Source organism: Daktulosphaira vitifoliae, unplaced genomic scaffold (assembly GCF_025091365.1).
Source record: "Daktulosphaira vitifoliae isolate Bord-2020 unplaced genomic scaffold, ASM2509136v1 Scaffold_5, whole genome shotgun sequence".
Taxonomy (NCBI): domain Eukaryota; kingdom Metazoa; phylum Arthropoda; class Insecta; order Hemiptera; family Phylloxeridae; genus Daktulosphaira; species Daktulosphaira vitifoliae.
Window position 1 is genome coordinate 9296033 of NW_026099576.1, and position 26119 is coordinate 9322151.

The following is a 26119-nucleotide window of genomic DNA, read 5'->3' on the forward strand; positions in this document are numbered from 1 at the left end:
AAAACATTAATAATTTACGAAGTACTGGTCCAAAAATTATTTATTAAATTAAAGTTTTACATTTTTATCTTGTAAGTTAGTTAATATGTATGTTGTCATTAAAAAAAATGAACCTGGTATCTTTATAAGGGATATAAAACAAATCTTAAATGTATTTAACCACTTAAAAATTGAGAAATCAATAGCACTCAACAAAGCCAAAAAAAAATATTTACAAGATTATTATTACTATAGGTGAATTTAGTGGTCGACGATAAATTAATCACTAAAAATCTAATTAAATAACATATTATATAAATATTTTTAGTAATATTTTCACGCAAATTTTATGTAACAGTTTTATACATTTATTAAGTTTAAACTTTTGTAAACAATTGTTTATATTTTTAAATTTGATAATTAAAAGTTATTACAGTGAATAACTGAGTATAATATTATTAATTAAATTGTATATATTATCTCAAATAAAATATAAAACGAAAATTTAAAACTTCTATAAACATAACAAACATTTCTGCTTGAAATAGGAGAAAAACGAATAATTATAATGTAGTAAAAGTTGTGCTTAAATAATTTATACCAAATATATACTTAGTCGACATAATAAATAACAAAAATTGTGTTTATTCACAATACTAATGGGCAATAAATAACAAATAGAAAAATATATCACCCGGACGGTCTATTAATAGCAAACATTTTAGTATATTCAAGCAACAAATTCAAATAAATAGTAAGTTAATAATCAAACTGGCAACATGTGATATTCATAAGCCTTAAGAATGACTTCAACACTCTATCCCTTTTAATTATACAGACTTATGAAAGCAACGTTGCCAATTTGCTTATGGTGTTGTTTAGATTTGCTCGGACGACCGACAGCGTCGTCCGAGCAAATATTCTGAAACGTTTATTATAAGCGAGGCGCCTAATTGTGTACCTGCGGGTACGGTTCCGCTCTGATCTTATATAATGGTTTTGGATGACCAGCAACGTCGTCTATACGGTAAAATATTATTTTATTACTAAATTAGGTAATTTATTTTTATAATTAACTGTGGTACGCTCGTTGTTATCGATTGCTATAATAGTATAATGATTATACTATCATCGCTATTATTAATATTTTAATTTCCATTTTCTACTGTGACCTTTAAAATAAAAATAAGTGTATGGTGTTTTATTTTATTATATTTAATTTGACAATTTTTTATACCTATGACAAGCGGTATTATATTTAAAGTCGCATCTCACCTCCACTGTATTTCACACAATTTTTATATAACAGTCTTATAAATTTATTTAGTTCACAATTTTTTAACAATTATTAATATTTTAAAATTTTAATTTATAAGTTAAACAATATTTATTGGAGTGTGTAACCGATTAAATATTACATTATATATGCCCCTTTCATCCGACATACTTTTTTTTTAAATCAGCCAATTTCCCCTTATATAGGGGGCGTTTAAAACTTGAAATATACGTATAAAAAGCAGACCTTTTAAAAATGTTCCGGAAATACTGCGTCCTTTAAACATATGATAAATTAAAGCTGACATTATGTACTATAAGTAAAAAAAAAATTTGTCCCGGCGACCTATTTTCTATGTGCAAATGGCAGTCGAAGTAGAACAAAAAATAGGAGTTAATTTTGCTTTAGGAATATTCCACCAATTTCTTAAAATTTAACACTATCGACAGATTTGCATTGATGCGTTTCTTATGATAGTGATTTTAATCATTGTTAAATATCATCTATACTTGTCCCAACTATACCACGACCCCACTATGATACCGTTTTTAATATTATGATATTAAACATTACTACATGTTAGAACTTGTTATAAATAATTCATATAATATTAAAAATTAAGGAATATTTCTTATATTTTATTAAGAAAATAAATAATATTTTTAGTATTCATTGAAAAGCTAATAACAAAGGCACATACTGACACACAAGCATTGAGTATATTAACAAAAAAAACAAACTAACATATGTGTAAATTTCTTCTTCTTTTTCTTCTTCCTCGCCTTAATCCTAACTACTTGGGGTCGGCCACCCTTATCCTAAATTTCCATTTGACACGATCTCCCATATCCTTTACGCTACATCAGATGTTTTCATATCGCATTCAATAACATCTCTCCATCTCTTTTTTTGGTCTTCCTCTACCTCTTCTTCCTTCAACATTAATTTCTACAACTGTTCTTACGGCTTCCGATCCTTCTCTTCTCATAACATGACCAAACCATCTAAGTCTATTTTCTTCATCTTATCCACGATTGACGCTACACCTTGTTGGAGATGAAATGGTGGAGTGACGTGTGTGGCACACAATAAGTTTTAACATTTTTTTGTTAATGACCGTAGGTGTCGTCGAGCGGTTTATTTAAATGACGTGTTAACAAAATAATGACAACAAAAAAAAGAAGTTCGTGACAGAACGATGTTTAATAGAAAAACATAAGCAAAAAAAAAAAAGCTAAGACAAAATATATTAACTTCTATACTGCAAGAAAAAGTTAGTTGTTCGTAAAACGGACGACGAAATTCATAAATTGGTGTCTCGAGGGTGACTGTCTATTCGACGTATTATTGCGGCGGATATTCGACGCTAGGCATTTATTGGACTTTACACCACGACGATAACACGTATGTGTAACGGTCCGGTTTACAGTGGAGCGGTGGCTGAGATGGAGCTGATAAGACCGCGGGGTGTCAAACGTGTGACAACGCCGTGCCCGTGTCAACCTATACTCCCTCTTATACAATGGCGTACACAGAAATTAAATTAGAGGTTTTTTTTGAAATTTAAAGAAAATTAGATGTGACACTGCCCATATTATTCGCTCACAAAAATTCCTGTTTTCGATTACTTTATTGTGGAAATATTTATAGTATGATATGATCTTTTTTATTGTTATTACTTATTATTTATCGTCCAAAATTATCGCTTGGCTTATAAATATTGCGAGGGGGGGTTCATACCCCCCATAATCCCCCCATTGTGTACGCCAGTGCTCTTATATGCTCATTTCTTATCTTATCTTCTCTAGTCATTCCATTCATCCATCTAAGCATTCTCATCTCTGCAACACTCATTCTCTGCTCTACTTTCTTATCAACCACCCAACACTCTGAACCATACATCATAGCTGGTCTCACTATAGTCTTGTAGAATTTACCTTTCAGCATATGTGTAAATTTAAAATATAATAATTTTTAACATTGGACATGAACTAATGTAATAGAACTTAATTATAAGAAATACTTTCTTAATTAATTACGGCTTAAAAAAATAAAAATTTTTTTTTTAAGTGTTTAAGTAAAATATCAAGTGAGAAAATGGATTCATTAGTGTTGTTAATTAACTACGTTTATTTGTATATGACGCTAAACGCTTAATTCAATGCCTGTAAAAATACGTACATTACACTTTATGTTATCGTGCGCAAAACATATTTCAGGTGGTCGGACGGTTGTTGTCAAGCGAAAGCAACGCGAATACGTCGCAGCGGACGGGCGGCAATAGAATATACGTAGGAAGTTATTAAACAGTTTAACTGCGACCTGGAATTATTTGGATGATTTCGTCAGTAGTGGACGATCCGTGTTTAGGCCATCCGGAAATGTCCCAAAATACTATGGTTGTCCTAAAACAGTCAATATTGATATTTTTAATTTTCACTTCATATCAAAACAATATTTTGAAAATTGGATATATTATTGTCAAATTTTTATTAATAATTTTAAATATTTGTCTTGCTGGCGATATACTTTTTTTTGAAAAATTAAACATTAATTAAAGTAATATGGGGATTTAAAAATCTTATCTAAGTTTTTTGTTTTCAATTTTTATTATGTCTTAGAGAACCTATAATAAAGTAAGGCTAATATAACGTACATTAAGATAAAAAAAAGTTATTAAAAAATTTCAATTTCTAATAGTTATTGGACATTCATTAATACCAAAAATTATATAATTTTCAGAAAAATGGCCAATTATATAATTATTTGTATTGTAACGGAATGCTTATTTCATTCTAAATTGTTTAAAATTAAAGCTTATTTAATATTATATATGATTAAAAATAATTTCGTTGAGTTGTCCTCTATAAGTAACTCCATGAAAAACCATGCAATTTTTGATAGATATATTGTATTAATTTTTTTATACTAGAAAATATGCATTGAAGCGTTTTATTACAGTAATTTTAATCACTATCATAAATTGATCAATAATAATCTAAAAAATGCTTCAAATCCATTTTACTGAATCTCTACCATATTTTATTTTTAGTTTCATTTGCTAGATAATAATGCACGCCAATTAGTCAAATAATTGTGACCTAAATTAATCATATTTTCTTGTTATCAAATCCTTATTATTTTAACAGTTTTTGTAATCATTCTTAGTAACAGTTTTTGAACGACTCATAAACAAAAAATTATGATAAAATAAATGATTACCCGAATATCTGATAATAAATTACAAAAATATTTTACAATTATAAACAATTACATATTGTTAATAAGCATTATTAATCACATAGTTTATAAATTATTGTTCTTTATAAAGAAAACAAAGTCTTGATCAATAAATTATTATTTTTTAACTAGATTTATATTGTTGGCAAAAAATTATTATTGAAAATGCAATTTTAATTAAAATTAAAATTATCTTAGTAAAAAACAAACATATTGGAATGATTTAATGCTTGTGATTTTTTGATTAATAATCAAGATAATTATTAAATTATTAATTTAAAATGAAGTTTAAAAAAGTGTCATTGCCATTCGATGAAAACTTTATCAGGTAGAGTTAAAAGTTTTTTCAAAATAAGAATTTATTTCTATTTTTCTAATATATTTATCATGAATTTTTATTTAAAAATAACTATTTAAGTAGTGCCAATGTATGGACCTGACGACTGGCTATGGTCTTACAAATTTAATTGTTGATAATTTTAACAAAAAACTTTTTTTTGTGGGGATCACAAAACTCATTAATAACACTATATCCGATATTGAATTAACCAGAGAATTTAACCCTGAAACGCTAGCGATGTGTCAATTTGACTTCTTTGATAGTTATTATTGTTCATGGTGTGAGCATAGGGTGATTTGCTATAAAGACGAGCTATGATAATTTTTAAAAGAGTCTTTATTCAAATCATGTAAAAAAGGTACAGAGGTGCAGGAGGAAAGGGAAAGAAGGGGAATCGATCTGTGCGCGTACAATGCGTCAGTCTGACGTACGTTAGTGTTCCAGGATTAAACTAATATTCTGAATTTGACATCACAATAAATAAGGCACTAATTCCAAAAATTTAACTGTGAGGTATTTAAATACAGGTTCTACTTTTCTTATAACTGTTTTCATTAAAGTAATGAATATTTTATTTGAATCATAATAAAAGTACTGAGAAAAATTGTGTAAATATTGTGTTTGATGCAAGTATATATTTTATTTTAGATCTCCTGAAAAGTCATAAAACTGAGTTACTCTCTTGTTTTTTAAGCATATTAATATTATGTATGCTATTGATTAAATCATTTGAATAGATTAAAACCCATTAAATTTAAACATCTGAAAACTCCAACAAATATTGTTTAGTCGCTAAGTTTCTATTTCAACATAGAATGTGTTGTAGTATAAAATTAAAATCAAATTATGTTTTATTAAAACAACAATTCTTTTATCATATTAGATTAATATAAGATATAATTGATTTATTTTATTTTAGTTCACTTGAAGATCCTAACAAAACGTTTGTGATAGTATCAATATTTGGAAAATCATCATTGATTGCTAAATCTTGTAAAGCTCAGTTTGTGAACAATATTTATGACCGTTCTATTTTTAATTCATCTATGGTTAAAAATTCCTCTAAAGATACATCAAATCAGGTGAAACTTATGCTAATTAAAATTATTAAGTGTTAACTATTTTAATGATAAATTAGTTTTACTATTATTTAATCAGCATTCATTTTAGATGTAATGGAATATATTAACAATATTAATATTATAATGTTAAGTTTCGAAAAATAACTATTTTATGAAACATTTGAGTAAAAATATTTTACAATCTATAGATATAAATTTATGTATTTTAAAATAATAGAGTAAATCAAATTTAATAATAAAAACAATGAATGATTCCAGAATATAAATATTTTTTTCTAATATTATACTAAATTTTTATCAGTTTAAAATCTTAGTTCTTTAATCCTTACATATTAAAGTTAGTCCACTTATTTTATGGATGCCCTAAAATATTATTTAAAATAAATTATTTTCAATAAACATAATTATGAAACTTAATTTAATTTGTTTAGACAAAAATTGAATGTTTTTATGACGAATGTGGTAAAGTTATTTATCTTCATTTAATTGATATTTTTGATACTCATACACTAGTTCAAAATATTGATGAATTATCATCTGAAATAGAAGAAAAAGTAAAATGAATATCATTGATATTTTTTAAATCTTTATTATAACTTTATTGAAATTTTTAGGGATTTTTAAGAGTTTGGTCTTCACTTAAATTCAATTACGCATGTTCATTACTATTTTTATTTAGTATATCTCATATTCTTGTACTCACACATCCAGTCCCTATATTTGATGCTAGCTACTTAAGTTATTTTAAAGCTCTTGATTGTTCTAGGTAAGATTTATACGTTAATATTATAAATATAATCTTTTTAAAAAAGTATTAAATTTCTTTTGACAAAAAATTAAATTATTTATAGTTATTCAAATATTTAATAGGTCTAAGTTCCTCAATGTTTTAAAGTCTGTTTTATTAAAAATTCCAAATGTACCATCAACTTGGATTGAAAACACCAGACTATGTTCACCTCGATTACTTTTCTATTATGAAACTTGTCCATCAGAGTTTAAAAATCATAAGTATGTACACAAATTTTTATTTATGTATAAATTGCTTTAAAAAAAATTTATAAGCTATAACTTAAAGAAATTAACAAAAATTATGTTATATTTTACAATTTATAAAATATTTTATTAATTTTTCTATATTTTGTGTATTTGTTTAAATTGTGAACATTTTAATTTATATATATATTAACAGTAAAAATGTAGAACCATGTCATTCTGGTTTAAAAAAAGCTGAACATTCCTTAGAAGATCAGATTTATGGTATTTTACGGAAACGAAGAATTATATCTAATATAAGGTAACTATTGTATTATTTTTGAAACATTTAAATTCAAACTTCTTAATTATTACAGAGGGTAATCAAAATCTGGGCATCAACTGGCAATACAGAAAGCACATTTATTTATAGTCATAATTAACAATAAACACTTTATGACTGTGATAGTAGCGTGTATATCTAATAAACGAAAAATTTTATATTAAAAATTCAAATGCCATTTACTATTAAATTAAAAAATCTAACATTTTATTAAATTTGAAATATGTGTTCCTATTTAATAAAAATAAAGTTGATACCCTTACAAAGTATAATAAATGAACTTAAAATGTATTATATATTTAATAATTAAGAATAATTTGTTACTAAAAAAAAAAAAAAATTTAATTATTTTAATTTTGTAAGTAATTAAGGGGGTTATGATAAAAAAAATCACTCTATATATTTAAAACTTGATCCGTTTTAAAGATTCTTCCAATATTTTTGTTTAGTGGAAATTAAATTTTATTGACAATTTATGACTTTTTTTATCTAGGTAAAACTGAGATTCAATTAAGTTCAAAAAATAAATTTAATTATAGTATTTATAAAAACCTAATTATCAAATGGTAAAACAAAGCTTAAATTTACTTAAAATTAATTTATACAAAATAGAAACTTTTTATTGATATTTTAATTAAAGTTATAAATAGCTTCCATAGTTCAGAAGTTAAAGTTGTATTGTTTTGTAAATATATATATAATATTTATTCTAGTACTAATTCTATGTTTGCTATTCCTGCTAATCAAGAATATGTCTTCATGGACGATTCATCTGAAAATATTTTAGACTGGAATGAATTTTTTACCAATTCACTTATAACTATGTGTAATAGTACTTCTGTAGGTATGTGAATTTAATGAAAAATATATTAATATTTCATTAAAAATATTTTTTTTATAAATGTTTTCAGTAATTCAAGATAAATTTCAAGATATCACAATTAAAGAAATTTTGGAGCCCAATTTTTTTATCAAACGTTTGTAGTACTTTTAATTTGATTTTACACATTCATTTTTTAATCTTTTTTATTAATTTTTTTTTCATTAGCTCATAATTTTAAAAAATTCATATTTGATCATATTGATGTTGCGTTTAAAAAAGGATTTGATGACAATATTGGTAGACATGCCTCATTAGTACAAAACTATTTTGAGGTAAATTTTTACATTGATTTAATTTTAACAATGACAATCTATGAAGTATTAATTTTACTATAATGTAGTTATTTATAAGGTTAACTAAATAAATTATTAGCCTTGTTTTTTGAAGTTTTCATTGTGGTATCTATCACTTATGGTAATATCAATTTATTTCAGATTAACTTTTTATTTTTATGTTATTGATTATAGGATAACAATGAATAACTTAGAATATGAGGTTTAATTTATTTTCTTAATTTAATTTTGTATTATTAAAAAACGATTATTTTAAAATAATAATATTTGGCTATTCCAGATTCCTGCTATTGGTACTTGGTGTAAAGTTGCAAATGAGATGTATAAACTCTTTGTCTTACGTCAAGATCTTGATGATGATGCTAAAATTGCATTTGAATCAATAAGATCATTATTAGATATTGATACTAATTTTAGTGAACGCCGTTGCCAAAAAGTTCAACCAATTGCCATGGCTGCATACCAAGATAATTTACCATCACATTATACAAGAAATTATCATGAAAATAAGGTGTAATTTTGAAATTCATTTTCTGCATTTTAGTGGTATTATATAATATATAATAATATGAGAATATTATTTTCTTTATTTTTAAATATATCATATTTAAAAGTCAACTGCCATACCTAAAAATAAAATTGATTTTCTAAATTATTTAAATTTTCTATCCTAAATTATTATTTTTTCATTTACAAAGTATGACAATGTCATACTTAAATATGTCCATTCGGTCAAGTTCATATATTATATATTGATCTTAAGCAATTTTTATGTTTAATTTTTTATTAGGAAATATTTAGTTTATTACTGTGTGAGTTTACTTCTACAACTACAAATAATTATGTTTATATATATGACATTTTCAATGTGTTTAAAATATTATTAATCAGCAGTTTGACATAGAAACTCAATTCATTAATTTTTTATTCAATTTACCACCATTTAAAATATATAACTTTAATTTTAGCTAGCAGAAAAGATGGAGATTTTCTTTATAAAAAAAACATAATATTGTTATACATTAAATGACCATAACCATATTATATATATATATAACTAATGACTATAACTAAAAAAAACTAATAAGTTTGGCATCATACATTTTTTAAACTACATATTTTATTTAATATATACGAGGGACGTCCAGAAAGTAAAGATACAAGCCTCCCTACGGCCACAGTGAATTTTTTTTCACGATGGGTGAGTCATCGCGCGCTACCGCCACCTCTATTACTGAATATTCAAAGTGTGAAGTGAGAAGTGTGATCCGTTTTCTCGCTCAAGAAGGAATCATTCCCACTGAAATTCATCGTCGACTTGTCAAAGCATATGGACCAGATGTTATGAATCGCCAAAACGTCACCAAATGGGTACGAGAATTTCGAGAAGGAAGAAAGAGTGTGCATGATGAGAAGAGGAGCGGCCGGCCGTCTTTGGTGACCGACGATTTCATCCAAAAAGTCGAACAATTCATCCGTGAAGATCGTCGTTTGACTCTCGACAAACTTCTCGAGAAATGCCCAGGCGTTTCTCGATCTGTTCTGCACGAAGTAATCTCGAATCGACTTGATTACAGGAAACTGAGTGCTCGTTGGGTCCCAAAAATGCTCACAGAAAAACACAAACAGAACAGGATTGAGGCAGGAAGAATGTTTTTGGAACGTCATGACGAACAAGGAGAGGAATTTTTGGACAGTATAGTGACAGGAAATGAAACTTGGATTTCTTACACGACGCCAGAAACAAAAAGACAATCAATGCAGTGGCGCCATACACATTCTCCCAGTGCCAAAAAATTCCGAACAACTCTTTCAGACCGGAAAGTCATGGCATCCGTTTTTTGGGACAGGAAGGGAGTTATCCTAGTCGATTACATGGTCCGTGGCACTACCATTAATGCACAAGCATATTGTGAAACCCTTAAAAAATTAAGAAGTGCCATAAAGAACAAAAGACGGGGAATGCTGACAAAAGGAGTGTGTCTTCTTCATGATAACGCTTGCCCCCATACTGCTCGAGCAACACAAGAATTACTGCAGCAATTTGGTTGGGACATTTTGTTCCACCCACCTCACAGTCCTGACTTGGCCCCCAGCGATTACCATCTCTTCACCAAGTTGAAGGAAACTTTGGGAGGGAAAAGATTCGACGACGATGAGGACCTCAAACATTACACGACCACATGGCTACAGGAGGTGGCGCGAACGGAATACGACACCGGTATACAAAAACTCATCCCACGTTACCAAAAGTGTTTGGAACTTAATGGCGATTATGTCGAAAAATGATAAGATATATACCTTTAATGCTATGTAATTTTTTTTTAATAAAACGGTTTAGTATATTTTTGGTAAGCCTTGTATCTTTACTTTCTGGACGTCCCTCGTAGTAACAATTTTTGTTCATTAGTCTTGTTTAAAAAAAATACATGTATCATTTAATAATAATTTTTTTTAATCTTATAATTTTAAGGTAGCCCAAGCTCTTTCTGTATTTGCTCTTCATGCCCGTGGACCATTGTTTGATGACTACATACAAATATTAGTACAAGATTGTGATAAATTATGGCAATCTGGTCGACAGATGTGTGAAATATTATCATTGACTGGAAATCCATGTACTCAACCTCTTCATAAAGGCGGTTCTGTTGATGGCCCAATTAAGGAACCAGAACGAGATGACAAGTAAATCTACTTGTTTGAGCTTTCCCATTAAGCTATCCAGGCTATACTTAATCTCGAACTCCCAAATCGCTCAAGTGATTGACAACATAGTAATGTATAAACTTTCAAATTTGTTATAGTTCTAATCAACAAAATGGATTATCTACTATGGAGCATTCAAGTAGCGTTGTATATTTGTCAGCATGCAACTGTGGTCATAAACAAGGTACTCGAGAAGATCCATTTACCATTAAAGCTGCTAATTATGATTTTTATCAGATGATAGCTAAAGAATGTGTTTGTAGTTGTTTAGATCAAATTAATTTTCCAGTGTTTCAACCTAGTACTCAAGATTACAGGTAAAATTATATATTTATAAAATACATTTTTTTTTAATGCTTCCCAGCCCATAAAAGCAACCTCCCCAAAGGTGACATTTTTACTCCGATACTGGTGTTTAGTCTGTCGCCGGAGAGAGGAATGGGGACTTCAATTACTGATCTCTAGCTCGGCAATGAAGCTACCTGTGACCGAGTTTCAAACCCAAGGCAGTGCACGTTAAGCACTGCCTCGTTACTAACTCGGCCACACTGTCCCTCTATATAAAGTAAATTTTGTAATATATTCAGGGCAGCTCAATTATTTGCCAAACCTCCAGTAATCGCTGGTAGAAAAAACAGTGCGGGTTTATTACATACACCAACTCAACTAGGCAATACACAAAGTTTGAGTTTAGGAGGTGATTAAATTATCGTCATTAGTATAGCACATGCTCAAATAAATATTAATTTTTATTATAAAAATAGGAGTTTTTGCTAGTTGTCATTCTGAGGATCCAATCAATGATATTTTAGGAGAAGAGCCTAAACACAGAGAAAATACTGATAGACAAGGTCTTACAACAACTGATTTGATAAATAAAACAAAAAATGAAGATTCTGTAAATAGTAATCAAATAGTCATTAGAGTAATTGATACTGATAATGATGTTAAAGGTATACTAATAAAACTAAACTAATAATTGTGTTTTATTTTAATTTAGTTTATATGTACATGAACAATTCTATTAAAATGTAAAACAATTAAATTTAGATAAACTATTAGTTCGCCAACCTAGCACTACAGAATATCTTCCTGGAATGTTACACACGGAGTCACCATACAGTCTTTTACCACAATTTCCATCATGGTCTCTAATTTGCTTAGGTTCATCTTGTTTATACTCTCATAACATTGGACTTCAAGAAACACAGCATCCAGGTTTTTTGAACTCTACTGGTTACTTATTACCTTGGGATGTTACTGTTAGATTAGAGCACCAACCTCGAGATCGGTTTTGGAATAATGATAAAAACAAAATTAATTCTTCTCCAGTGCAACGAGGACGTAAAATAAAAGGTTCTCGAGGTAATATTGAAAATATAGATATTTTTGTACTTTAAATTATAGATAAAGGAGTTATTTTGTTATATTACATAGAATTTTCAGTAAAAATATTTATTGGAGTTGAATATGAATGTCCAAGAGGACATCGTTTTATGTGTTCTGCTCCTGATAAAATATTAACAACAGCAAGTAATGGTATTGTAAAAGAAAATGGAAATAAAGTGTCAAACTCAGACATGCCATTATACTTTCCATGTCCTTGCAGGTAATAAAGTTAATAATAATAATAATATATATATATATATATATTTTTTTTTAACAATAATATGCTGCATCATAATGATTTTAGTCTATAAATGATGTTTTATTTTATATTATTTGAAATATATTTTTTTAAGCAGTTCAGCTTCTTTAATGGCCCAACTTATGAGGATTCATGTTGTTACTCCTAAAGCTCCAGTACATGTAACATTAAATCCAATGGTACAGCCTGATGAGAACGGACCTGTTTTTGTTACAGGTTATGATAAACCCATTGAATTGACTCAAAGTACTTATTGGGTTCTTCGACTTCCGTATCCTTTTTTATTTTAAACATCATAATATAAAGTTAATTAGTATAAATCAATAAAAATATATAATCTTATCAATACTTAACACAATATTAGGAAAACTTATTGATAAATAAAATTAGTGAAGTCATACAGATATATATTTATGATTAACATTTTATTATTTATAACAATCTATTGCTTGTGCTAGAGAACGGAAAAATTTACACGAGTTATCAATATGAAATTGAATCTTGGTACCTACGTAACAAAGCATGACAAGTTACGAACTAAGCTACATACGCCATTATAAAAATATTGGTCATAATGATATAATTGTTATAGAAAAAAAATGTTGGTGATAGTGACAATCTTGATAATTTATTATGTAAAAAATAAAACCTTAAGAAATTATAATATTTTGTTTCACTAGTTGCAGTATAACTAATAGTACCAACAAGGGGAGGTTACGGTGATGATGTCACCAATTTTCATAAGATGTATATAAATTTAATCTATATTAAATACAAAATAAGTAGTATTGTGAATTTTTTGCCAAATCCCCCAAGTCGAGAAAATTTTTAATTATCTTAAATAGGTAATTTTTCTTCTACAGACAATAATGTGTTGGCGTCAAATATGTGACCTATGACGCGTACAGATACGGGATCGATTTCCGTCATATAATGAATTTTTTTGACGGTTTTCTCTTTGAATTATTAATTTTACGTAATATATATATAGTTTATAATACAATATAGTTTTATCTACATTCAAAACTTATTTGATGGTACAAATTATCGATTTTTCAATGATAAAATATGAATAAAATAAAATAATATTTTATGCACATAAATATAACTTATTTTAATATTAACCCGGTAAAAGTATATAAATTTTTAAATGAGAGAGATTTTTGAAAGGTTTAATTATATACAGGATGTTCAGTAAGTAAGGAAACGGGTTTCCATTGTTCTCATTGATTTTAATAATTTACCTTTTTCCTACCTGTAGATACATAAAATGTAAAAAAAAAAAATAACAAATATTACGTAAAATTAATAATTCAATGAGATAACCGTGATAAAAATTAGGATAAAAATTCATTATCTGACAGAAATCAACCGTATCCGTACGCGCATAGGCCACATTTTCTCGATTCAACATGTTATTGTCTGTGGTAGTAAAAATGACTCTATTTAAAGCTAATTAAAAATGTTCAAAGTCAATTTCTTCGACTTAGGGAGGCATTGGTAAAAAATTCAAAATAATACTTATTTTGTATTTAATATAGATTAAATTTATATAAATTTTATGAAAATCGGTTACCCCATCACTGTGACCTCCCCTTGTAAGTTAAAGATTTTTATTTTTAAGAAGTGCTTGTAATAGTTTATTTCTAAATATAATTTTTTATTTTAATTTAGATTACATGTTTAATGGATTATCCCATTATTGATACATTATCTACTTTTTTTTAATATTTAATTTATTGTAGTTTTAAAAATAAATTTTATTAATTTCAACTATTAGAATACATTGTTGGATAAAAATGAATAAATTAAAAAAAATTAATTTCTATTTTCTAAAAAATTATTATTAATTATTATCAAGTAATCTATTGTTAATGGTTCATAAGAAAAACGGTTACATATGCTATCTAATTACATTGCGACTACCACAAAACATAATATATTAGTAATAACTATTTTCTATATGGAATAAAACTTAAAAAATCTACACATTCAATTAGTTATTCCCTCATAGAGAGGTATTGTGAAAATTCAAATATTACGATTGATATTTATCATTATGATTGATATATTATTTCAAAAGAAGCAGCAGTATCCTATACTGAACTGTACCAGTTACAGGTTAATAAAATACAAAATCAATAATGTTGTATTATTCCTCTCTAGAATATCCTACATAAACTACAATTTGTTCTGTATAATTGTTTTATGTTATGCTGATTATTTATTTATTTATTTTTTTGAGAAATTAAGTAAAATAATTTAACAAAAACAGTTACATTTACGCTGGTGAACGTGGACCATATCTTTCTCCAAAAGATTCAACACAGAAAAATGTTGGTAAATTACTGAAAGGAGTTTACAGTGTAGCAGAAGCAACTTCAGACAACAATAAACTTAATGTTTGAAATATATAAATATATTTATATTAGTAAAAATGAAGACTATTTTTTGATATAAATAAATGTTCCTGTGTATAATTTAGCACAAAAAAAATATAATAAAACTTATAAATTTTTAGTATCTTTCATTAAAGATATATTTAGTATATTTAACATAAGATGTTATATTGTTATATAAGTTAAAGATACAAAACAATGGAATAGTAAGATTTATTCAAAGTGAATATTAATTAATAAATAATATTTTTTTTTTTTTAAATACTATTTTTATAGTTAATTTAAATCATATAATAAGAAACATTTTCAATGGAAATTATTTACTATCAGATACATTCATAACGATGCAATCACTAGTGGTACTTTTGGTGAGATGATGTTCTCTATACACCAAGTGTAGATACTTAGACATTAATTCAGCATTTGCACTTTCTAACATGACTACTTTTTTTTGTAATACACCAAGATGTCTAGCCATGTTTCTCAATTCATTTTCAGCTATTGCAAATCTAAATATTATATATATATATATATATATTAATCAATAATAATTTATTAATTAAATATTGAGTACTGGGGTATAAAATATAGTTAAAATTATTATTTCTTTAATTATAACAAATGTTTCTAAACTATTCTAATACTTTTTTCCCCAGTACTTAAAAAAAACTACATATAACATTACTGATTATCAATATTACGCTTTTCATTTTGCAAAATTCTAAAATTTGTTTCTACTTGTTTGCGGAATTCTTCTTCAGTCTTTAATCTATGTTTTTGTATATTAATTTGTGTTTTAAGAGATCTCATATGACAATGACTAGCTTCTAAATTTCCTCTAGAACAATACATTTTTTTTTAATGTAGTAATACTATCATTACACTAGAAAACTTATAATAGAAAATAATTAAAGTTTATTGAATAAATATTATAACAAAAAAAATTAACAATTATATTTTTTAGATAAAAAAGTAGACTTATTTAATATTAATATTTATACCCAGTTATATAAAAAACTTTATCATTTATAAAGACTCGCAATAATATTTTTTTTTCAAAATTCAATTCTGTATTAGTCATTTGACTGTAAAAACACAAATATGATTTAAGTAACTTTTTTTAAATTTATATCCTCTAAGTTAAGAAACTTAATTCTTGTGTAAGAAAACCTGTACAACTCGCAGTGCAAAATCAAATCTTGATACCTAAGCATTGTGGTTACTGTTTTATCAAGCTATACAGAATGCCAATAAATGAAAACTTCATATATCTACCAATATACAATACAAATAACAATCTTACACAATTACCTCAATGCTTCAATTTGCATTTTTCTTTTTGATTTATAATGTAAATGTTTAATTGCAAGATTATTGTACTTTTCACCAAGGGAAGACGCTATTGATTTTTGTGCTTCATAATCTGCCTATAAGTATTTAATAACAATAAAAATTAAAGAAATTATTAATAAGTACAAAATAATAACTTTTAAAGGGATTAAAAAGTTAACTCTTCATGGTCAATTATTAAAAGTGTATTGGATATTATATGAACAAAGAGGCTTTTTCCAGGATTAGATTTTTAACCCAGGCATCATAAAGATAAACTTTACCATTAGGTCACCGCGTATTTACGATTCAGATCCTAATACATTTATGTATAGAATGATAATATGGCGTGAGGCTGAGGGAAACATAGTAACCACACCAAACAAGCCAATCAAATTTCAAATAGCTATTATACCATGGTAGTTAATACAGGTTGATTTTTTTACATTAGCCGCTCAATTTTTCTTAAAATAATAACTATGTTAAGAAAATTAATTTTAGTTTTTTTAGTTTCACATACTTCATGATTTATCGATTATTTATAACTTTTTTAATTCATTCCTTATACTTTAAAATGGTGTCAAAATTTTTTTTTGATAGCAATATACATATTTAACTACCTTAAAAAATAAAAAAATAATCTTATTAAGAAAATGATTGGTCAATAAAAAATTTTAACTTGGTACTTCATAATTTTTTTATATTTAAAAAAATGAATATTAAGTTAATTTTATAAGGTTTAATTTAGATCATTTTTTGAAGGGTTAGGAGTATTTTGGGACTAATTATCAACCTTGTCTATTCTCATTAGTTTCACTCCAGTGGATAAATATTTACAAGGAGAATCAGATTCAAATTAAATTTTAATAATGTCATAAAATACTTGTCACTTCAAAATAATATTGAATTAAAGCTTCTAAGTTTTTTAATTGATAAATATAGTAGAAATCGATTTATAAACTAAACATGACTTAAATTTTTCAATACTTTAGAACTACTTAAGTTTATTATTTATTAATAATAAGCATATAGTTTCGCATTCACTAATATTTAAATTAATATATCAAATACAAATTCTTTTACTTGAATTTGTCTTAAATTTTCTAATTTGTTCAAAGATATTTCATCTAAATATAATGATGATAGTTTTTGTGGAGTAGTTTTATCACTGGACAGCAGACTTGGAGGAGTAGATTCAGGTCTGTAATACATACAACAAAAATAATTATAAAATATTATCACATTTGGGGAATCTATTGAAGTTATTAGAGTTCATGACACAGTTTAACTACACATATTTTACTAATGAAAATTATACAATCTAATTTAGTAGTTAAAAATATTGACCTATATACAAGGTGATTCTTTTTACAGTAGCGCCACTTGATTTCTCTTAAAGTGATTATTATGTTAAGACAATTATTTTTAGTATTTTTTAGTTTCATATATTTCATGATTAATCAGTTATTTATAACTTTTTTAATTCATCCTTTATATTTTATAATGGCATATTTAACTAGCTTATAAAACAAAAAATTATCTAATTAGGAAAATATTTGATAATAACAACTTTTAACTTAGTACCTCGGAAGTTATTAATATTTTTTAAAGTGAATATTAAGTTAGTTTTTTAAGTTTTAATTTAGATAAATCACTTTTTGGAGTTGGAAGTAATTAGGAGCTAATTACCAACTTTGTCTATTCTCATTAGTTTCGCTCCAATGTTAATTATTTCAAATACCACAAAATACTTGTCACTTTAAAGTAATATTAAATGAAAGCCATTAGTTTGTTGCCGTTAACTTTTGACTAATTTTTTCAGAAGTTATAACTATTTTAAAATATAGAGTATTGGTAAGATGTGGTTTATGTTATTTTTATCATAATATATTTATCTGATACACTCTATCTCCCTCTATATTTAAAAATGTTATTAATAACTGATAAATCAAGAAGTATATGAAACTAAAAAATTATTATTTTAAAAGAAATTGAATGGTCTAGAGTAAATGAAACAATCTGTATTTAAATAAAAATAGTAAATTATTAAATAAATAAAATGTACAAATAAAAAAATAATAATGTCAGACAATAATATATATATATATATATACAGTTTTTTTTTTGGTCTAATAAATATAACTAAATATTTTTTGTGATATTTAATTTATTTATTGTAGTCAGGCCCAAAATAAGAAAGTATAATAGGAATTATTCTAAAGTCTATGAAAAACAAGGACTCCCAATAAATAAATCTACAATCTATCTTTATACATTTAACACATATCAATGTCCTAATTTTAGGAATAATAATTAGATTAGAATTATCTTATAAATATTTATTATAATAATTATAACAGTTATTATATTATATTATAGTTACTATAATATTAAATATATACTACACTTACCCAATAATTTTGGCCTTCTCTTTAATACAATAATTTTGGGAAGTATTAATATCTTGAGATTTATGAAATGGATAATTTTCAAAATTATTTAGTGTTTTTGTCTTATCACTTAAAAATAATTTTGAAGTTTACAATTAATTTTTGCTTATAAATATATTATCAACAATGTCAAACATAATTTATAATAATTTAATATAAATATAAGAATTTCAATATTTAAATTACCTAAATAATTGAATACTTATACTTGATGTATCATTATTTGTTAAGTTCTTGTTCCATGAAATTGAATTGTCTAAACATTTTTAATAGGTTACTAATCTCACTTGTTTAATATAAAATAAAATATTTATTTTTAGCTTTGATGCGAAGCTGAAAAGGTTTAAAAATAACCATGCACAAACTACATTTTAATTAATTTATTGTTGCATAAATCAATAAAAAAAATAAAACTTACATATCTAACAAATTCATGCAACATTTTATATTAGAAAAATATATATACTCAGTGCTAATACTAGATTTTACAAGGTCTGGTAAACCATGGGATCTAGAAATCTGTCATACCCCAAAAAAAAAAATCTATGAAAATTACAAATATTTTTATAAAGAAATATTTCATTGAAGAGAAAAAATTTAATTAGACATCTTAAACATTTTGCTCGAATTTCGCCAATGGGCAAACCTATTAATGACTAATTATCAGTTGAAGTAAATAATGTGATGCTCATAGAAAAATATTCTAGACATAAAACATTATGAACATCAAAATAAATGTTAGAACACCACCCCCACACCCCCTAATTTTAGTTTAATATTAATTGATATATATATTTAACACTTTTTTAATTAATATATTATTAAGATTTATTTCAATTAGAAATTTGTTGCCTAAGATGATGTACATCACCAAACACACCTCTCTAGGTGCCCATTAGTAAAAGCCTTCTTCTACCATAGGTTTTTAAGAATGTAAACTTATTATTACCTGAGAATAAAAAGGTTCTATTACAAAATAGATTTATAGTAATATATATTAGTATTAGTTATAGTATTTAATAAACAGTTTTTAAAAATAAAATATACAGTTGAACCTTAAACTTTTTATTTAGTTAATTCACTTTATAAATATGTATAGCAACTTTATTTAGAGCTTTAAAGATCTTTCTACATTAAACAAAAAAAATTTTTTTTTAGCTGTTAGAACATTTATATTCTGTGGTAACGTTATGTCTGATTACCTCTAACAACTAAGCATGCATCCCAAACCATATAGGGCTTAAACACCTTGTGTAAGAATACACATTTTAGATATTAGTTTTAAATGAGTAGCATTGATTAGTTGAAATAAACATTTTGTTAAATTCCCTAGTTTCAGGCCTGCTGACTGTTATTAAATCTAATAACATTTGAGCATCAATTCGAAGCTGAGAAGGAATTAATTTTATAAAAATATTATATCGATTTTATCACTACAAATAATCAGCTTCTACTTGACAAATATTGGCAATCAATTTAGTAAATGATCCCAAATTAAATTTATCTAAACAATTCCTCCTTAATTCTTTTTATTATTGATAATAGCCTATTTTGATTTTATTAAATGCTTGAAACTTTTTAAAATGCATGGATCAATAATAAAAGTTAATCTAGAGTCAGTCTGTACTTAAAAAATAGAAGAGGCATTTACTATAGGCAGACTTCCTTTATTTTTTTTATGTTATGCCACCTTAGCTTTTCAAATTTTTTACAATGAGCAGAAAATTTTGTTACCCCTCGTACCAATTTTTGTAAAATGTAGTTAGAACATAATTTTAGATAATGTCAAACATTTTTTAAACTATTAAACATACCTCATTACAAAATGCAAACATTTTTATTTTCTTAACACACAAGATTTTTTGACCAACAATAATTGATCAATTGCAATCATTCTATATAACTTAAATACATATATACAAAGTGAATAACATAGATATGACAAACCCAATAACTTTTGATCCAATTATCATTACATTAAATTTTCTTTTTTTAATAACTTGCCTTCTAAGACAATGTATATTTTTTATTAAATTTAAAAAAATTGTCATTTCTTAGAAAAATTTTGTATGTCAATAACAGTTTTTATATAAGTATTCATTGAATTTTAAACATAGTGGTTATATAGATCATGTAGGCGCAGCTCCTACTGGTATATGTATACTTCATATCATTCCAACCCATTACCGTACATACCACAGTTCTAATATATAATGTATGTATTAAAACACATTAAATACTTGTCAGTGGATACTTATCCTAAAATTGTTATTTAGTCATAAAAATTTTTGGAAAAAATAAAAAATATGCTTAGAAGGTAATAGTTATTAAAATAAAAAAAATTAATCAAATGGTAATTGAAATAAAACTTACTTAATTTATCATATTTTTGTAACTTACTCACTATATATGAATTTTTAAAGCTAATTGAAAATTCTTTCCTACACATTCATAAAATTAAAATAAAACTCCTACAGTATCAAAAAAAAATTAAATTACATAAATTACCTAATAAAGAATCATTCCTTTCTTGTTTATTTAAAACATTTGACAACTAAAATTATATTTTTAAAAAAATGCATCACAAATAATGCAAAACATGTCTATATTACTGAGTATAAATAGATCTCAGAGGCAAAATTGGTTGATTAAAATTTTAAAAATTAATTAACCATCTGTTAATAAAATAATACTATTTTGTAGAATATAAATCTTTTCAAATATAATTTATAATCTAGAACACAAAAGAGATAAATGAACTTTTGACATCTTTCAGAAGCATTATTTAAAAATTATCAGTACAACAGTAAAGTAAATTCAAATTTTTTAAATACACTAAAATAGTGGCTTTTAAATAATTATCAATGCTCTACATTAGAACGCTTATTTTTCTACATTTGCCTATTCCATAATTTAATTCATTTTTGTCAAAAATTTCACTTACCATTTTTGTGCACTAGACAACCATGTTTTCTAAAAATTCATCATTAATATGTAACTTTTTACTAAATAAATAATAAGGAATAGTAGTAGGCTTTTTAGAAAAAAATATCAGAACCTTCACTATATTTTGAATTTCTAGATATGTCAATAATAATTTATTTAAAAGATTTAACAATAATTTAAATAATATAAATTTTAAATAATTTTCTTATTATTTTTTGGTGCTTTTAAGGATTACTGAATGGAATTTAAAAGAGAAATTTGAAGGATTTTTAGAAAGGACTTTTTCCAATAAAACTAGAATAGTTCTTTAAAAAATTAATTATATTATTTTAGAAAATTACTTTTCATGAGAAAATTTAGTTTTCTTTAAAAATAATGTTTTAGTTTTGCTTATGAAGAGTGAGCATATCACAACCTAACTGTTGTATTTATTTAATTTTTATTAAAATATTAAATATTTGTCTAAGTAATATTTAATTTGTTATTTACAATAAAAAAATTGTGTTTATAAATTTTTGTTATTATGTAATCCAAACACCTAATAATATTGACTTTTGTAACTTCTATAACTTTTTATACTATTATCAATTTAATGTAATATTTTTTTTTAACAATTTTTGAAAAGCACAATTATTTTATTTATAACTTATAGCAAGATTCTTTTTTTTTTTTTTTAATTACGAAATAACCATTTTCTTACAAGAAATGTTAATGGTTTAATATGTATTTTAGAATGTATACTTGTTAAGTTACAAGCATTTTAATACATAAAGTGGGTATGTAGCTTGGGTAGATAGTTTTTACTGGTATATATTTATAATGCATACTTCATAAACTTAATAAGTATTTGTTCTAGAATTTTTTTCCTAAAATAAATATTATCAATAAAATATAGATACTGTATCAAAAGATATAGGACTTTTAGAACATGTAAAACCACAGTATATATATAAGGGTAGTCATAATTTTAATGTTTCAAAATTTGGAGGGTCTAATCTAAAATACTTTAAAAATTATTTAACTAAATATTATTGTAGTTTGTTGAATCAAACAATATTTTCCTGTACAAAAATTAAACATTTTTAAGTTTCCAAGAAATTGAGTACCTAATTTTTAATGAATCGCCTTAACCATATATATTAGGTTAGTCGTTATTCATTGAAGTATGAATTTTTATTATAAATATTTTAAATAAGACCCCTCCAAATTTTGAATATTGTAAAGAAAAATATTATTTGATTCAAAAACTCTACAATAATATGTTGTTAACAATATTTTTTTCTTCTCTTTAGGAATAAAAAACATTAACATCAATTTTCTTAAATGAGAGTCCCTATTTTTACCTTAATATGATAGAAAAAAAATGTACAAATATTTTTTTTTAAATAAACCAATGCGGAAAATTTTTCAAAGAAAATTAAGGATACTTAATGATACCCTGTATATTACATTTGTGTGATACTGCATAAACATTTAAATACCTCTTTAGATGTATCATGTGAATTATCTTCAATTTTATAAATAGTGCAACCATCATAACAAATTAATTGATTTTCAAGCTCTTTCAATTGTTGTTTTAAAGACTCATTTTCAGCTGAAAACTAAAACACAAATTTTTTTATTATTAGTTTTTTTTTTTTAATTTTTATATTAGTAATTTTAATACTTTAATCATTTCCATTAATATCATTTCATTTTTATCAATTGATTTTCCATCCTCTTCAAACACTCTAAACTTCTTAAGTAAATTAAGTTCATTTGTAATATTTTTAAAATTAAGAATTAAGTTTGAAACCTAAATTGAAATTATCAACTTAAAAATGATAGCAAATAATTAATGCAAACACATACTTTATCATAAACATTATCACCATTTAATGATTCTAACTGATTTAAATCACATTCTAGCCTGGCAACTTGTTCTGCTAACACAGATGTTGTTTTTTCCATATCATCTATACGCTTATCGGCAATTACTCTCACATGTACCATATAATTTTCCATATCCTATATAAAAATAATAATTTAATGTATACATTTCTGATCAGATGCTAATAATTTATCAATTTAGTAATATGTATAATATATAATAATAATTATATAATATATTATAATTATATAATAATTATAATACAATAAATATAATTATATTTACTAATTATATAATTGTAATATTAAATAGTAATAATAATTTAATAGTGATACTAATAAACAATTATACAAAAAGAAAATTTTTCTTACTTCTAATTCTTCAATGTGTTTTTGATGAAGCTTATCAATCATTTTTCTAGCATTTTGCAAATTAATATCAGCATCAACTAACCATCTCCAAACATGAATTAGTTTTTCATCAGCTTTTAATCTATTGAAATCTATTCCTTCTTTTTCAAATCGTTGTTTAATATCAGACCATTCATTTTCACACTTGACAAAATTAATATAAATTGTTATCATTCAATAATATAACAAGTAAATTAGAAAAAAATAACACTTACCATGATCAGTAAATTTTGTTTTAATATCTAAAGAAATAATTTAAATTTTTATATTCAATAATTCCACTAAAACTAGTTCATTAAAAAAAAATTTTACATAAAATATGTACCATAAATAAATTTTTACTGAAGCCTATTTACTTTTCATTGCATATATACTTAATTAAGTAAATTCATGAATCAAATTTTAATGAAGGTCTCAATTAATAATTTTATATAATAAATTTATTATTATATTTTATTTATTATATTTTATATTAATAATTTTAAATAATCATTAATAATTTTGGATTTTTACACTAATATCAAAAAAAAAATGTATTGTACGTCATAAAAAGAAAACAAATTCCTATCAATATGTATTTAATAATTATAAATAAATTCATCAAAATATACTTGTTAACATGGTTTAATAATTATGTTACATACTAAACACAAAACTATATAATAGATAAACAGGTGATATGATGGTTGCATCGTCATATGATTTCCATGATACGTTTTCAGTCTGGCAATGTTACGGAGTCGAGTTTTAAACGTTTTATCGTAAGATCGCGCCACTGCATTGGAGACCGACTATTTATTTTAACTGAATTTTTGGAATTATTCCAAAACGTCTGACAACTTTTAACCTTATCAAATTAAAACTTTTATAATGAACCACAACATTAAAAGTAAATTAATCATGACAATGTTCAACAATGCAAATTTATTCGTCAAAATATAAAAATTCGCAACTTCTAAAAAAAATTTCTTTATTTTCAATTTTTTTTAATATTTTGGAACGTTTGACAAATGGAATTCTGCACCAAATTTAAGTAAATTTAAAAATACTTTATTATTAAAGACAAACTTTTTTTTTAATTAAAAAATAGTCGAGTATAGATGATATCTGACAGTGATTAAAATCACTATCATAGAAATTGTACCTAGGGTACTCAAATTTTGCCGTCTATTTTAACCTTTTATTTCGCTCATCAAAACAATTTTTCTCGCTATTTTTTTTATTCAAATTTTAATGCTACCGGATTTTTTTTTTGTCTGTTACCACATATATCATAAAAAGTTTTAAAGTGGGCATTAATGAGAAAAAGAATCCCAAAAAAGTACATTAATATAATAGAGGATATGTACGATGGCACTTGTTGCAGGGTACACAAAGGTTCTGCTTTAATCATTTTCTAAAGTGATGGAAGAAATTACTAGAGAAATACAAGGAAAAGTACCGTTGTGCATGTTTTTCGCTAAAGTATAGAGGCAATAGAAAAAAATAGAGAGGAAATTAGTCAAAGGCTAGAGATGTGAAGATCAGCCTTTGAATGAAAGGGATTGAGAATAAGTAGAAGTAAGACAGAGTATATAGAGTACGAGTTTGACAAAGGAGAACACGAGGTAGGTGAAAAGAAGAGTTCAGTGACAATATGCGAGGACGTGAAAGAAGAGGTGGAAAGTTTAAAGTATTTAGTATTATTTGTGCAAACGATCGGTGATATTGATGAGGATGTAAGACACAGGATTAAGTGCGAGTGATTGAAATGGAGAGAAGCATCTGGTGTGTTGTGTGATAAGAGAATTCCTATGAGGCTGAAAGGTAAGTTTTATAAGATAGTAGTGAGATCAGCTATGATGTATGGTTCAGTGTTGGGCGGTTGACAAGAAAGTAGAGCACAGAATGAGTGTAGCAGAGATAAGAATGCTTAGATGGATGAGCGGAGTGACTAGAGAAGGATAAGAA

General features: G+C 25.3%; 2 protein-coding genes across 5 annotated transcripts; one reads left to right on the plus strand and one right to left on the minus strand.

The window, feature by feature from the left end:
* Nucleotides 1-4590: 4590 nt before the first annotated feature.
* Nucleotides 4591-15207, plus strand: LOC126906779 (nonsense-mediated mRNA decay factor SMG8). 2 transcript variants are annotated; one of them, XM_050687619.1, is made up of 18 exons: nt 4591-4823; nt 5755-5917; nt 6349-6471; nt 6532-6683; nt 6788-6928; nt 7110-7214; nt 7949-8079; nt 8147-8212; nt 8284-8390; nt 8692-8922; nt 10885-11096; nt 11216-11434; nt 11705-11814; nt 11882-12070; nt 12168-12482; nt 12555-12726; nt 12860-13036; nt 15041-15207. In XM_050687619.1, the coding sequence occupies exons 1-18, from the start codon at nt 4777-4779 to the stop codon at nt 15171-15173; spliced, it is 2793 nt and encodes a 930-aa protein (XP_050543576.1). In that variant the 5' UTR covers nt 4591-4776; the 3' UTR covers nt 15174-15207. The 2 variants fall into 2 exon arrangements, with proteins under 2 accessions (XP_050543576.1, XP_050543577.1); XM_050687620.1 differs by having other exon boundaries at nt 4641-4823; nt 12863-13036.
* On the minus strand, nt 14989-24595 carry LOC126906788 (uncharacterized). Of its 3 annotated transcripts, none has more exons than XM_050687634.1 (14): nt 24495-24593; nt 24385-24411; nt 24131-24313; nt 23741-23896; nt 23556-23684; nt 23371-23490; nt 21452-21497; nt 19130-19199; nt 18905-19012; nt 17577-17694; nt 16476-16591; nt 16166-16249; nt 15850-16002; nt 14989-15673 (listed from the first exon to the last, which is right to left on the minus strand). In XM_050687634.1, the coding sequence occupies exons 1-14, from the start codon at nt 24495-24497 to the stop codon at nt 15481-15483; spliced, it is 1506 nt and encodes a 501-aa protein (XP_050543591.1). In that variant the 5' UTR covers nt 24498-24593; the 3' UTR covers nt 14989-15480. The 3 variants fall into 3 exon arrangements, with proteins under 3 accessions (XP_050543591.1, XP_050543592.1, XP_050543593.1); XM_050687636.1 differs by having other exon boundaries at nt 15524-15673; nt 15866-16002; nt 24495-24595; XM_050687635.1 differs by lacking the exon at nt 16166-16249 and having other exon boundaries at nt 24495-24590.
* Between the last annotated feature and the right edge of the window lie 1524 nt (nt 24596-26119).

Coding starts and splice junctions, on each gene's coding strand:
- LOC126906779 (XM_050687619.1), top strand. CDS start 4,777: ATGAAGTTTAAAAAAGTGTCATTGCCATTCGATGAAAACTTTATCAG. Junction 7,215..7,948: donor AGAATTATATCTAATATAAG/GTAACTATTGTA, acceptor TATTTATTCTAG/TACTAATTCTATGTTTGCTA. Junction 11,435..11,704: donor CCTAGTACTCAAGATTACAG/GTAAAATTATAT, acceptor TAATATATTCAG/GGCAGCTCAATTATTTGCCA.
- LOC126906788 (XM_050687634.1), bottom strand. Junction 21,498..23,370: donor CACATGATACATCTAAAGAG/GTATTTAAATGT, acceptor ATATAATTTTAG/TTGTCAAATGTTTTAAATAA. Junction 16,250..16,475: donor ATGCAAATTGAAGCATTGAG/GTAATTGTGTAA, acceptor GTGTTTTTACAG/TCAAATGACTAATACAGAAT.